The 16,575-nt window shown below is 31.8% G+C and overlaps 1 protein-coding gene across 1 annotated transcript in view; it reads left to right on the top strand.

The window, feature by feature from the left end:
* Nucleotides 1-309: 309 nt before the first annotated feature.
* LOC129219130 (transcription factor SUM-1-like) overlaps nt 310-16,575 on the top strand; it is a 68,180-nt gene continuing 51,914 nt past the window's right edge. Inside the window, exon 1 of the mRNA XM_054853450.1 lies at nt 310-969. Within this exon, the coding sequence (XP_054709425.1) occupies nt 310-969 (660 nt within the window). The remainder of the gene's footprint in view (nt 970-16,575) is intronic.

Raw genomic sequence — 16,575 nt, 5'->3', positions numbered from 1 at the left:
AAACTATGCAAGAAGCGTAAAATTTTTCCAAGCCATCAAAACAGCAAAACAAAATCTGATCCTAACATTCCTCTTAAAAATGCCGATAAAAGTAACGCTAAGCATTTTCAAATTAACAAAGTATTTCCATGTGATGGAAAATTTTCTTTTGACAAGAAAGAAACCAAACTAACAGTTACAGAAGGATCAGCCATCTCCCCAAAAAACAAACTCGCTTCACAGCAAACATTTTTACCAAACGAAGAATGTGCATCGAATTTTCAATCAAGAAATTCTCACAGTGGCCTAGATAACAACAATTTCCGCGAAATGTGGCCAAGTGATCCCAGTAACGATTTCAAGAAATCAGAAGGCAAGAAAAAGTCCGGAAATCAAAAGTACGTTGGAAAGGAACCTGAATTCAAATCGCATTCTTTCAGTGATAACGAAAGCAAAACGATATGTTCCCCTGGTACCCTAAACGATGGCAGTTCGAAATCAAACGATGTCGTGAACAGTGATTATTCTTCAGACGGGGATGAGGGATGTTCCTCTGCGGCTTCTACCCTCAGCATGTTCCGCAGTCCTTCCCCATCTACTTGCACCGGTCTCCCAACCGGTGATTCTCCCGTGGATTTACGGCGTGCGGTTGGCGACGCGACCGATGAGCAACATGTACCTCATGTCTTTGCACCAGGCCAGCAAGCCCAACCTAGGCGATGCTTGCTTTGGGCCTGTAAAGCCTGTAAGAGGAAATCTGTGGTCGTAGACCGCAGGAAGGCTGCTACCATGAGAGAAAGGCGACGGTTGAGAAAGGTGAACGAAGCTTTCGAGACGCTGAAGAGGCGGACAAATCATAATCCAAATCAGAGACTACCTAAAGTTGAGATCTTGAGGAATGCTATTGAATACATCGAAGGATTGGAGGAGCTATTGCATGGGTCTTCTAGTCGAGAGGGAGATTGTGATAGCAGCGGCAGTGACTATGGGGTAAGTGTCGAGTTTTTATTATTTTTATTATATCGAATTGAATTTAGTTTTAATAATATTTGAAACTGTCATTTTATGACTCATTCGGCTTAACAATATATTTTTAAATTTGAAGCCATCAGATATATACGTACAGTTTCAGATTTACCATGTCGCAATTGCAAAGTGCTCCGACCATAGTGTCCCCGAAGGGGATTCAAAAATGCACATGAAAAATCTTCTCAGTTATTCTGTAATAGCTAATGGGCCCCTCAAAATTGCATAGCGATGGGCCCCCAAATCAGTAAGTTCGCCACTGGGTTCAGAAATAAATTTCTGTTGTTTTAAATTTGATACCGAAAATGGTTTTACACAACTAATGTATGTCATTCCAAAACGTATTTTCGTTTCAAATGTTTTTTTTTCTGGAATAGAGGATTATTTTTAAAAAGTCAAGTCATTAAATTTTTATCTTAAAATAAATTGTTAATGGTGACATCTGCCCCAATTGTTCAATTAACGACAACCAAAATGTCAAAGCTGGTTCTTTCAGAAAATATCCTCATGTGTTTCTGAATTACATGGAATCCCTTCTTCAGTGCAATTAAATGGAATTATGTAACAAAAATACTGAAATCTTAATTGCAAATTTGATCATTATTAAGAAGAATTTTTCCAGTTGTAAGGTCAAACCAGTTTTAGTTAAACAACGCTATTAGTTTTAAGATTTCAAAGCTGATTTAACAATTTTTATTTCATTGAAACGAACATTAAAAAAGTTAATATTAGTTTTGATAGTGTTAGTAACATTTTTTACACTAATGCATTTTCATTTCATTTTATCTTATTTAAATGAAACTAAATATTGAAAAAAATCTGTATTTTGTCATTCCTTGATATTTGTTTTGAATTCTCTGGGATCGCCTAGGCAGTAAAACACTTAATCAACACTGAAAAAGGTTTTAAATGACAGCATGGGCTTTCTGATTAAACGAAATCCCAAGATCGAAAATAAAGTTTCTGCTGAACTTGATATTTTATACTTCAACATAGTAAATGTAGAAATACATAATATTGCTAGTTACTAAGCAGGCGTGAATGATTTTATGTATTTCATACTCTTTTTAACAACAATTTTCCAAAAGAATCTCATATTAAAATGAGTATCCTTGCATATCTGCTAATTTAGCTTTTTTTTTTTTTTTTTTTTACAAAAAATTTAATGGTTTTCGATTTTTTCAAATAATAAAAAACGAAATCATTCTATAGAATAATGTGTAGTAGTTTTTAAAATATTAATGAAAACTAAAGTAACTTCCTATTTTAATAAATCATTAGAAAAAATGCTTCTTTACACTTGTAATCCTTATCATGCAATATTTCTTTTTCGACATTACACTTTTTGGAATAAATAAACTGTAAACTACAAGACAAAAACTGGATTCATAAATTGCCGTCGCTCTGAAGTTTCATCCCGCTGATAGATATATTTTTTAAACTTTCAACATAATTTAATATTTTTGCAATTTATTTATTTAGCTCTGAATGGGCTTTATGTGGGCACTTGCAGGCTTTGCGTACATGTTGAACCAAATCTTTCTATAAACTTCAGTTTTGTGTTTTATTGGTTCCTTGTTAGACACAGGATGTTGCTGTTCTAGAAATTTCTTGACTGTGCATATTTAAACTACGCTGAAAATTTTCTAAATTGTCTGAATTAAATTGCAGTGACAATTAACAGATATATTTGGTGCATTCTCACCGGCTCAAATATTGTAATTGTCATTATGATTTTCCTTCCAATTGGTGCTTGTTTTGAAAGAAATGAAAAATAATAACCATTAAAAGGCTAAAATGTATCAACGAAACACAAAATGATTGTAGTTAAGATCAACAAAATGTTTAAAAAAAAAGGCCTCGTTTACTAGTCCATTAATTTTTAGAATTGTGTTGCGTAGTTTTGATTTTGAATAATAATAATAATAATAATAAAACGATTCGGTAAGTTTTAAAATTGAAGGGCTGATGGCAAGAATGTGATATGCCACATGAGGGAATTTTTCAGTAAGTAAAAATTCTATACTATGCAATACTAAAACCAGACATGAGGCAGTGAGAAGCAAAGAGATGCAAGTGGACATTTTCAAGTTTTGAGTAAAACGCCTTTAAAGATAAGGTCCTAGTAGGCCTTCATTGAAAAGTTTTTATAAATCATGCTGTATAAAAGAACCTACCTAGGCGTCTAGTACTATATCTTACCCCAAGACAGAGGAGAGGTTCACCTACCATTTGTACTGGTTATCTCCACATTTTTAATTTTGCCACTTACATCCCTTTGCTTCTCACTGCCGCATATGTTTTTCTCCAACTAACATAATCCATTGTCATGTTTGTTTCAATTTTATTCATGAGAAACAAAAATTTTGATCAAAAAGTCACTCCTTGAGGCTTGTTACATTTCTGCCAAGAGCCCTTCAATTATAAAATGATTTTGCGATTTGGGAAGTGAAGGCGAAAAAACCATTTTTTTTCCAACTTTTCGGTGCACAAATGTTGTCATACGCTTTTTCAGGAATTGAGGAAACTTTTTATTCTTTAAACTTTTACTTGCTTCGGGATATAAATATTCTAGTGAAGCCCTACACTGTATCCTGAAGCAAACACCTTTTTTTGCATTGATAAAAAGGGTTTCTTGCAACATTGAGCCTGAAACATGTATATGGCATTTCTTTTGCCACTTTGTGTCACTATACATTTAGTTTCCGCTCAAAGGCAGCGTTTGCTACTTAAAGTTGTAGTTGTTAATGTTTGAGTCGCTAAAAAATAACTTACTAACTTTAGCAGCGTAAGCAGGAGTACTTTCAGCGTAAATTGTTTCAAATTGAACTTTTTTTAAGTAAACGCAAAAGATCATTGTACTGAACTAAGCAGCTCGAGATGTTAAAATTTTTTCCTTTAAAATATGTTTTCATCAATAATAATAATGATTAAAGTAATAAGAAGCACAGACACACCGTAGAAAATGCAGAAAAATTTCGCAAACAAAACAGTACAAAAACTGAATGCATGAAATGGTCAAAAAAACTTGATCATGGAATTTTTCTGTATTTTCTATGATTTGGCTTAAATAACTGAAAGGACGGTTGAAAACCAGAAGCTTATTGTGATTTTTTTTCTCACGTAGGTTGTACAACGCATGTCGAAAACGAAGTTACATAAAAATCCAACGGTTCAATATTAAAATAACATATCAATATTCAAAATAACGTTTCAAAACGAACATGCAATATAATCGATAAAGCGACAGATATAATCAGGGGTGTTCCCATAGGGTATACTCCATTTTCGCCGCATACTCTCAATTTTTTTTAGACATTATGTATATGATCGCATATATTGTGCATAATTGATTACTGGGAGTTTTTCCTCAGCAAAATTGATGGGAACATCACTGGATATAATGATAGGGAAGATTCAAGTGATTTGAAAAATACCACTATAATTTATTGAGTTTAACAGCAATTTATAACGACATTACAAATTGACTGTATCCGCTCTTTTATAACTCGGGTTTACACTGTTACTTATCTTTACATTAACGATTACTTAATAATGCTTAAAATAAAACTTCTTGAAAGAAGATATATTTAAACATAACATTCCCAATCTTTAACAAAATAATCAAAGTAACAAACTCAGAAACGAAAATACATCTAAACATTCCTCTTTTTCTCCTAAAACTCCTTTGAATATAAATAATCGTAAAATGCATGATCTTTTGCATTTGAAATCAAATACTTCTTCCCTGTCAGTTTCTATTGGCGAAATTCGGTTTAATGATGTCAGTTGTGGAAAAAATGTTTTTCGGTAATTGAGTCTGGCTGTGTTTGTTTTGCTACTGCAGCAGAAATAAATTCCCATTAGCTTCTGTATTTGCCCCTCGGTAATGCCGCCGATGTTAGTTATTTTTGGCCCCGTTACTAATTCAACCCCTCCTTCGTCGTGAGATACTACGGGGACCGAGATATATTTTGGGGTATGATAAATCGTAAACTCACGGGAATTCACTAGACGCTGCTATCACGGCCACTTTGTTACCTGCTCCTTCATTTCTATCTTTTCTTCACTTTTTTTGTGTCACCTTTGTTTCTGTACATCAGAATGATTGAATACCTGTTAACTCATTTTAGCGCAGATGCATTCAGTGATAAAAACAATGCTGGGTAAACTATTTAGGCTAACAGTATTAAAACAACGTTTAAAATTCTAACAGCAATACGATTGCAGACAAGTGTTTCAAGGTTTCAAGCAGTTCCTTTTTCAGCGCAAAGAATTGAGCTTATGGATGAAAAAACACCTGAAAGCCGGATATCGGATATCATTTTTGTTTCTGTGCATCAGAATGGTTGAATACCTGTTAACTCATTTTAGCGCAGATTTCATTCACTCATTTTGCACATGCAAAAACAATGCTGGGTAAACTATTTAGGCTAAAAGTATCAAAACAACGTTTAAAATTCTAACAGCAATACGATTGCAGACAAGTGTTTCAAGCAACTCCTTTTTCAGCGCAAAGAATTGAGCTTATAGATAAAAAAACACCCGAAAGCCGGATATCATTTTTGTTTCTGTGCATCAAAATGCTTGATTGCCTGTTAACTCATTTTAGCGCAGATGTATTCAGTGATAAAAACAATGCTGGGTAAACTGTTTAGGCTAAAAGTATTAAAACAACTTTATAAATTCAAACAGCAATACGATTGCAGACAAGTGTTTCAAAGTTTCAAGCAGTTCCTTTTTCAGCGCAAAGAAATGAGCTTATGGATGAAAAAACATCCGACAGCCGGATATCGAATATCATTTTTGTTTCTGTGCATCAGAATGGTTGAATGCCTGTTAACTAATTTTAGCGCAGTTGCATTCAGTGATAAAAACAATGCAGAGTCAACTATTCAGGCTATAAATATTAAAACAAAGCAATAGCAATACAATAGGAGACAAGTGTCTTAAGGTTATGGAAATTAAGCTTACAGTTAGGTGTAAAGAAATTAGCTTATGGATGAAAAAACATCTTACAGACGAATATCGGATGTTTTTTTTAGACATCCGACATCTTCTAAGAATTAAGAGGTTAATGGGGGAAAAAAAAAAAAAACAAAACAAAAAGAAAAACGAAAGCGTGAAGAAAAGGGGGAATATTAGGAAAAATACCAATTTGACTACGGAAGTTTTCAATTTTTAAGGCTTTAAAAAATAAAATAAAAAGGGTATTTTAACTACACATTAGTTTCAGATTGTTTTGAAAATTAGTTGTAAGGTCAAGGTGAACATTTATCACCATTTCATAGGGGATGTATTTTTTGACTACTGTATAAAAAATAATGAATTTGAAGCATATTTTAAGAAATTAATTTAACTTTAATACATGAAAAAGTTTGATAGGAAAAACAATGCATTTAAGCTGATCTTTGCGTTACAAAAATCAACTGAAACTTATTACCCAAAGAAATAATTGTGAAAAAACATCAGTAAGTCAAGTCAGCTAAGTCAACCAGGGGCCCGACTTGGCTTCCTACAGCCCGGCGAATAAGCGAGATAATAGTGACGCATCATTAAAATGTCATAATTTAGAAGAACATTTTTTTAGAACTGTGAGCATATAGACTGTTAATTTAGGCTACTAAAACCAACCAATAAACATATTATCATAAGTGTTATGATTTAAAACAAAATCCCTTAAGCATTCCCATAACTGGTCATTTACCTTACTAGAAAATCTCTAAGAAACTGTAATTTCATAAAATTTTCCTGTAAATGATACAGTTTCTTCTTAAGTAACGTTGTAAGATTACTGAAAAAGAAACTGTATCGGTTACTAGAAAGTTTTATGGAATCTCAGTTTCTTATAGATTTTCTAGTAGTTACTGCAGTATTTTTTAAAGTCGAGATGAAATTCATAATGGTGTTACTGATACATCAATTAAATATGGATTGCTTAGAGAAAAAGCCTTAACATTTTAAGACTTTAAATTAGTCAATCAAGTGAGTTTAACTAAAATGATGGAAATAAAATAGAGAGAACAAAAATGCATAATTACAGTCTGTTTCTAAAATCCAGGGGAGGGGAGGCGGGGAGAACAGGCCCAAATGACAGGCCTGTTCTCTAGGGCTATGTACTTGATTTAAACTCAGGTTAGCTAAAATAGTAGAAACGGTTGAAAACTAGAAAACGAAATTTCCTGAACATTCCCAAATGATTTTTTGATCGTTTAAGGGGGTCCGGGACACAAAAATCCTCAAATTTAGCAATTTTTTTTTATAATTGGAAAAATTGCTCCGTTTTTTTCTGCTTAAGAGGACGTTTGAATCTTGTTTCTACCTTAAATAGAACGAAAGTTATAGTTATTTTTGTTGCATGCATCTAACGAATGTGTACATAACTTTAAAACTTTAAACGCGTTTTTCTCCATGATGCAATTTTTCCCGATTTCTTGCATTCAAACTCTTATAAGTCAGGAACCGATAGAGATAAAGTAATGAAACTTGGAGCATATCTTTTTCAAGCAATTTACTTTAATTTTTGTTCGGCGATTTTGAAAAAAAAAAACGTTTACTGCAAAAATTATGATTTTTTTTAAAAAAAGTATCTTCGAATTTTTCGAAATTTTTCTTCAAATATTTTTTATTTTTTTATTGAATCAATATTTTTAAAATTGCCGAATAAAAATTAAAGCTTAGATATTTGCATACTTTTTTGAAAAAAAAATTGAAAATTGACCAACAATATTTTGAGTTATAGCAATTTAAAGCAACCCCATTTTTTTTGAAAAAAACTAATTAAATTTAAATAAAAAAATATTTTTTTTCATATTTATTTTATGATTTTGCTTATTAAATAAATGATGAATCAGTTTAAAAAATTTCAAAACTCTAAAGTACATAATAAAAAATTTTTCAAAATGTGTCCCGGACCCCCTTAAGTAGAGATGAAATAAATGACTATATTTATGATAGTAAAAAAAGTGCACCAGATAGGTGCAGAACAATACTAAAGTAGCCAGGCTTTATTGTAACCTTTAAAAAAAGAATAAAGTAAAATGGTAAAAATTAAGGTTATTGAGAAAATAAATGAGTCAACGGATATTGTATATGTGTGTGTGTCAATTCTTTTGTTGTGGTAAAAATGGTTAAGACATAGTTAGATTCACCATATTTAAATGCAAATAAACTAATATAACTACAGTCGAGTCCCGACTTACGCGAGGGATGCGTTCGAAGACACCTCGCGTAAGTCGGAATTTCGCGTTGTGGGAACAAGTTATTTTTAGTAACGTTTTATAAGCATACCCAATTGTTTCAGACGTTTGTAAACACCTCTCATATTGTTTCAAACCATTTATTAACTATATATTGCAGTATCTTTTACAAAGAACCGTCCTTTTCTGTATTTTAGAAAAAGCGTTATTATTTGACATAAAATTCTGTAATTTAGCACAAAATCAATGATTAACGGGGGAGAGAAACTTAAAATAAAGCAGTATGGTATTTACAGTATGTACACTACAGCATTATTATAGCACTTAACAGTATAGATATAGTAAATATATTTATAATTTAAAAAATGAAGAAGGTTTTTGCAGCGCGATCAGAATGTTATCAGAATGTATTTTATCAACGTTCATATGTAAAATGAAAAAAAAAAAGTTAAGAATCGGAGCGGTTATTTGTATAAACTAAAGTAAAGCGTTGTTTGTTTAGACTAATACAGTGAGTGAACTTCCGCTTTCAGTGATGCTAAAGGGATGAAAGTCCATTCACAAAACCAATATTTAGTGTCAACGAAGCCCATTCTAACTCTCCGCCGCTCTTTTCCGAAAAATTTCATGTTGCAGGCGAGTAATTTGTGTCCATACTAAAAAATTCATTACTCATGAAAAACTCGCGTTATAGCCATTTCGCGTAAGTAGGATCGCGTTGTAGCGGGATCCGACTGTATATTATTTGCTTTCCTTTTGAATTGCCCCCTTGTTCCCAATAGAGTGGAAATTTTCAGCATAAGGCATTTTGGCCAATAAACCTGCCTGATGAAAGCTCAAAATAACAAAGTTTAATGCTCTTTTTTGGCAGACAGCACTCTTAAAAACTTTTTGACTCAAATTGTGTTTTCGTTTGAGGACATCTAGCTTTTTATACTTTTTCAGCCAACATACACAGCGGCTTACACAGTTGGCTGAAAAAAAGAAAAAGAAAGAGGGGGGGGGGGAGGCTAGTGGGCCTCGAACGAAGCCACTATGCCTCAAAGGGTTAAGAATGATTGTTCTCTCGTAGATATATTTAATAAATATCTTTCTGAAAAAAAAAATACAGAAATCAATGATGTAATATAAATAGATAGGCTTGCTTAATTTCTGGAGTGTTCAACCGGGACACCAGAATGTTCCGCTCCTCCCAGCGTCGGGATATTCAAAAGGGTATATATTGATGGCTGGGTTTCAAATTGTTTTACAGAGTATTTCATTAATGCTATGAATAAATAGTTAATAATTATGAACCTAAACCATTAGGGGCAATAATAAATGGCACGAGCAGGTAAAATATCTCATTTCTTAGATGTTAATATTTATAAGTTACTTAAATAAGAACAAAGACTTTGAATGAGGAAAATAAATTGAGCAATATTTACATGTTAGAGAAAGGGGAGCACATGTGAACATAGTATGTTTTACTAAGATAACTTGAAGCAAAAAATCGTGAAAAATTCTCAACTAATGCAAGTACCAGTCCTATCACTTGGCCAAAATATTAGAGTCATGAGCCAGGTATGTTTATGAGGCGATAACTTCATTGTTTTATCAGGTATTGTATATAATTTTATCATCGTATTCTTCACGTGAAAAGATATTTTAAACAAACTAATAATCTAAACTTTATTATTGCAAACCATTGTGTGAACATTCACGAAAATTTATGACAATATTTATTATTTTTTTTAAATTAAGAATTCTTTGTTTTCGCAAGTTAGTTTTAAGGCAGATGATTCGCATTAATTTAAAAACCTTACTTTCAGTTTTTGTATTATTAAAGTGGAAATATAAATGCTACGAAATTAATCCAATTAAATTGTAGTTGATGTTTCATTTTTTTGTATTTTGGATGTATAAGTCATTTATCGATTTACACTACTTATTTTTAATTTTAATCATTAATCATCATTATTATTATTAGCTTGTATTTGACAGTTCAAAAATGTTCTTAAATGATTAAATGATTACTGTGAATTTTGGTCTAGCATTAAAACATTTTTTAGAGTTGATTATACAGGTTGATGTACCAACATTACAAAGTTTGATGCGTTAAAACATCGATGTTTTTTGGTCGATGTATCAATACCATCGATGGTTTAAATTTGAACATCGATATTTCAAAACATCCATGTTTTTTGGGTCGATGTATCAATACCATCGACGATTTAGATTTGAACATCGATGTTTTTTCATTGATATCGCACCTTTAGTATACATATACCTTGTGTTGTTTGGAATGTTTATCGATAAAACTTCTTGTCCATATTCTAGTCGAACTATTCATGAGTCAAGTATGCAAAAATTCTAAAAACTAATCCACTTTCGAGAGATTCGTTAATACCGCTTTGATTTGGCTGCATTTTGTTGAAGAGTTGGGCAATGAATCATCTTAGGGCTCTTTCTTGTTAAAATTAAGTTCAAGGTACAAATTAGGACAAAACTCTTCTACCATGACAATAGGGACATTGACCTTTCTTTGGTATCATTTACCTTTTCTCATCTATTAAGGAATAGGTGTCAAGTTTGACAGTGGAGGAGGTGATTAGAGGATAATGTTAATATTATAAAGAGAGGATTGTAGGGTTGTTGAAATTAAAATCCAACTATACAATGAGCTATGTCAAATCGCTGACCGTAAAGATAAACTGAAAATATTATGCTTTACTAAATTGGTTAATTATTTTTTAAAGAAACTTTGAACTTTCGAACAATTTAAAGAAACACGATTGTAAAAAAGAAAATGTAAAAAAATGTGCCGAAATCGATTCGTGAAAAAAATATAACTAACAAAAATGGGCTGTAATTATTACTCAAAACCGTAAAAATAACAAAAAACACCATTTTAAAACTAATACTGTGTTTTTAATCGACAATTTAAAAAAAAGGAATATTTTTTCGTGTATCTTTTTTTTTTTTTTTTGTTTTTTTTGTTACGTAATTAAGGTGCAGGGGAAAACCTTTTAAAAACTCTGCGTAGAAAATCCTTGAGCAATGGCAAATTCTCGAGTAATGGCAGTACCAGTCCAACCCCTTGGGCACATTTTTAGAGTAGTGAGACATTTTATGTTTCTGTGGTGGAAACTTCTTTGTTTGAGCAGGTGTTGTATTTAATTTTATCAGTCTTTTATTTATGAAAACATGTTTCATACTAATTGTTAAGTTAAACTTAATCATTGCAAACCACTGTATAAATATTCAAGTAAATTTATGACAATGTTTATTTTTTTTTTACTTAACTAACAATTATTCATTTTTGTAAGTAAGTTCTAAAGTAGATGGTAGGACACTTGTGAACACAACATCTAGGGGCACAAATATGAGCAGTTCCCAAACCCTCTCCGCAATATTAATGTAAGCGCAGGATATTATGTGTTAAAAAAAGTATAAATATTTATAATTATCATTGCTCTATAATCAGTAGGTAAATTTATTGTCAATTATCTTTATTATTATCATTATTATATTATTGTTATTATTATTAAATATTTATTTCTTTTTATTATTTTTAATTTTTAATTTTTTTACAACTAAATAGTTGGTCAACAATTTAGTGTTATTTTATACAAGCAGTAAAAATACAAAGTATTTACATTTTAATTAAAAACTGAAGTTTGAGATAATTTTAAAATACATTATCATACTCTGTAGGAACATTAAAAGCAATATATAATAAAAATAATATTTACATAATAAACTATTATTTTTACCAAATAGTCGTATAAGTTGTTTCTTGTCCATCCAGTGATCACAGTATAGGTTGCAAAACATTCAATGAAATCGGCATTTACGAACGTGTTTCTGATTAAAGAACTTTTCTTTGAAATATGATGCTTGTCCTGCATTTTTAATCGTGTTTGTATGTGCCTCAGGCCTGTTCACATGTTCTTCCCTATAGGGGCACAGTTGAACAGTTGGAGACATTTTTTAAAAATACAAAAAGATAAATAAAGAATTTTTAAAACCTTCAAAAAATTCCGAACACAAAGTAAAGACGTCATGGGGACATTTTTACTCCGAGATATTGATAGTATTTTTAGAAAGAAAAAATGGAAAAACTATTCACATGTGCCTCTCGTTCCTCTACTTTTCATTGGCTAAGACTTGTTGTTAGAAAGTCTTCGTTGGTTATAAACTTTTTGTAAAACTTCTCCAGCTAATCCGATCCGATATTAATTGTACATGCCATTGAAACAAATGACAAAATAATTATCCTTAGTAATACTTCACAGTTAATTATTTTCAGACGTTTTTAGTCATCTGTAACCAAATTTGTCTTTTACCGGGAAGTGACGTAAAACGGTCAGGACATCGGGATTTCGTTTGAAAACCGATGCATCTAGCAAGCGTATATATAAATGATATATTAATAAGGTGCAAAGATAAAAACGAACTTTAAGATTAAAACACACTCAGAAAGAGTAGTGGAAAATTCCTAGAAAGACCCCAGAACCTGATGAAGAGAAAATGACAGCTATTTTAGAAATGTAACTGTATAATTTGCTCGACAAAATTTTTGGCTTTTGGGAATCATAAAGCTCCAAGGATATCACACGCAATTGAAATTTTAACATATATTTCAAGATTAATTCCTGATGTATCCTAGAAAACCAGTATTTTATGCGAACAGTAAAAGAAAAATGTTATTTGGAACTAGGATAAAGTGCCTGAAAATTCTTAATGAACTAAACGCTTATTAGTAAACGAACCTGTCTTTTGATATTATAAATACAATTATTATGTCTGCATTCGAGACCAGATGGACTCGGTGAAATCTTACTACAAAATAATTTTCCATTAAAAAATGCTTTAAAACATTACTATTTTTTTAAATTTTAAGCATGTCTTTTTAGTTTGTGCTTTGTTACAGAACAAATATGAACCCTTTGAAAAGAAGAATTGATAGAAAATTACATTCTTTACTCAGTGCATTTGGTGCATACAAATGAAAATGGTGGCAGAATTTCTTATAATTTAATTTTACATCTCTTAAAAAATGTGATTTCAGCAGTTTTTTTTCGCAGGCCCGTCATTTCGAATTTTTCCATGTGAGGAGAGGGAGGGGGGGGGGAGCTACTCAATACAAATTTTTAAAAACCACAAAAGTCACGACATTTATATGTAAATACATTAATTTCTAAAAGTCAGAGGGGCATTTGCGCCCCCTCCCATTTGGTGGGCTTGTTTTTTCGCTAGCCCAAAAATTATTTTAAGCAAAAATACCCTCTCTGCTGTTGCATTAGGACCAAGCAAATATAAAATATGGTCAATAGTTATGCGTAATTTCGTACGGTTTGAATTATAATGCTTCAATAATTTTATAAAGCGTAATAGAAAATTCCAATACGCATAATAGAAAACGCTTAAACAATTCTCCACACACACACACACACACACACACACACACACAAAACAGCATTACGCAGCTCTGGGTGGACAACGGAGAAGGCTACCTCAAAACGGGATTTATCCGGTTTAAAACGGGATGTATGGTCACCTTAGTTATGCACCATCTTAGAATTAGTTATTTTTATTGTTATCTGAAAAAATGGATAGGTAACTTAAATCCTTACGCATTATTTTAAGCAATTCTAACGTAGCGCAATACCGATGTCCGAAGTAGTAAGTAATTCGGATTTTTTTAATGGGCATTCGAACTTGACTCATGATCTGTTTAAATCTTACTTCTCTAACAGAAAGTATTTAATTAAGAAAAGTTTTTGCTTGAAAATTGACTTCGAGAGGGGAAAAAAATCGTGACATAGTTTCCTATTAAAAATGTTAGACACAAATGGCTCCAAGGAAATTAATCGGTAAAAAATATTTTTCTGCTTAATAACTCATTACTGGGTATGGAAATACGTGTACATGAAACGAAATAAGTCAAATGAGTGTTTTCAATTTAATCTAACGCTTAGTCAGTGCACTCGGCAAAATTGTATCTGCTTCCACAATTTTGCCGAGTAATGCGGAAATACAGAAGTAAAGCTTCTCTCATTGGATTTTTGCATGATTAGTTCTGGAATTCGCTTGCAAAGCTTTAGATACAAATTACACGCGGTTGGTCAGTTTCATATAATACACGCATTTGTTTAAAGCGTATTGACTAAAAAAGATAAAAAATAAAAACATTTTTAACTGGTCTGAAAACCACGTGTTTAAACGTGGTTTTATATCTGATACATAATATTGATTTTATATCTGATACAATGAGTTCGGTAGATTTTGCTGAGAATTTTACTTATCTTATTTGAAGAACAAAAAGATGCTACTTTACAATTTCAAATCATATAAAAATAACCTTTAACTTGCTTGCGTCATGAGTTTTGGTCTTAACATAGGAATTTGATTTTCTTAGAGCTTTCTCGAATCATTAGAGAAGCGGATTATCCGAAAAGGGAATCCATTTCTTGGTTATTACAGATAATCCGCTTCCGAATAACGGATTGTTCTGTAACCATTAAAGCTGTTGTGCATGGGTTTGCAAACATTCTTGAACAACTGCGTTTTATGTTATAACCGAAACATGAAAACATTCGTCATTAGTCCGTTTGTTAAAAATTAAGGGTCTAGTTTTCGTCCTACTTTCGTTAAACGTTTTCCATCATTACCAAACCGTTTTATGTTTCGCTTTCCCTGTGCCAAATACATTAATATTTATACTTCCGTGGGTAGGTGAAGGGCAGTAACTGCAAAATTTTCATTTATTTATTTATTTATTTTTTTTTTTTTTGCATTTTTGTCATCTGTAGTACGTTAGCTTTATTGTACAAGCTTGCTTATTTAGTTTCAGCTGAAAAAAAGGCGCGGGAAAAAAAAGTCTAATTCCAACATTACCCTATTGTTAGTATTGAATCCAACAGTCATTTCTTCAAATATCTCGAAAACTCATTTCTGCAGATACTGCCGTTTACCTCGCCACGGCAGAATAGTTATACTGCCGGGGGCAGGTAAAGGACAGTGACTGCAAATTTTCCATTTTTTTTTTCACTTTTGTTATCCATTGTACGTTAGCGCTATTGTACAAACTTGTTTATTTAGTTTCCACTAAAAAACAAAAAAGCGAAATAATTGTCATATTCCAGCATTTCCTTATTGTTAGTATTGAATCTATAACGCGTTTCTTCAAATAACTGGAAACTCATTTATGCAGATACTGCCGTTTACCTGCCAAAGGCAGTATAAACCTTAAAACTCTCAAACATAGGAATGGACAAATGTAATTGTACTTAAAAATATAAAGGATTTGCAATAGAGCTTAAAAATCACAAAACTTGCTAAATAAATAAATTAGTTAAAATAGAAAATATATTAATTAGAATAAATAACTAAATAAATTAATAAACCTTCACAAGAGTTTTGCTCGGATAAATTCACGCCCATAAGCTCACATCTTTTAGTTTTGAAAAAGAAGTGCCCTGTAATTCCGAAATACGTGAATTAATTCTCCTTTTTGTAAATTTTGTACTTCTTTGTTGTGTTATCATTTTTATGTTTAAAAATACTTGATTCGCTCACGACTAATGATGACTTAGATCGTATTCAACGCATCTTAAAGACCTAACGTATATAATATAAACATATTAATGCAAAAGATACACGTTTGAAAATTACTGTGGGATTTTTAAGTAATGAGTGTTCTGTTTGCGTAATTTTTCATCTTTTTGCATTCGTTTTCTCCAGGAAATGAGAAATAGAGTAACAGAAACTCATATCAGTTTATAAGCTCCCGGTGTACCATCATTAGTTCCGTATGCTCCAAACTTACACAAGGGTAGCATTCTCACGAGGTGGAAGTTGGCAGGAACTTTTCACACCACTGTTATGATAAGGGAATGCTGCTCACCAGATGGATATAATTAGCTTATCGTTAGATTTTTGAGAGTTGGTTCTATACATAATTTTGCCTCTTATCTCATGTCACAAATTGTAAATTAGAGTTAAAAAAGTAACACTTGTTTTCTCTGCTTTTTTTTCGTCTTATCAGAAATGGTTGAAGAAAGGCGAGGGAAAAAAAGTTTACGATTTGATGTTGTGTAAGACACGCTATGGGGGTAGTTATGAAAATAACAGTTCAAGTAAAGAAAAAATTTTTGACAAATAATCATAGAGAATGATAAGTGCTTGTTTATGCAAACCTGTGAGGGGAAGGATTAATTAGAAAGGGTTAGTGACACTTCTTTTGCTACTTTGTTGCACATTAGATGCAGGCACTTTACGTTAAAAATCGTGGCTTATCAGTTATGCATCTGAAGTGCTTTACAATTAGAAAATTGATGATGAATCATAAGGAATGATAAGTGCTTGTTTATGTAAAACTATGGTG

This window comes from Uloborus diversus, chromosome 3 (assembly GCF_026930045.1).
Source record: "Uloborus diversus isolate 005 chromosome 3, Udiv.v.3.1, whole genome shotgun sequence".
Lineage (NCBI taxonomy): Eukaryota > Metazoa > Arthropoda > Arachnida > Araneae > Uloboridae > Uloborus > Uloborus diversus.
Note: the sequence above shows the minus strand (reverse complement) of the source record. Positions and strands in the feature narration are given on the sequence as shown.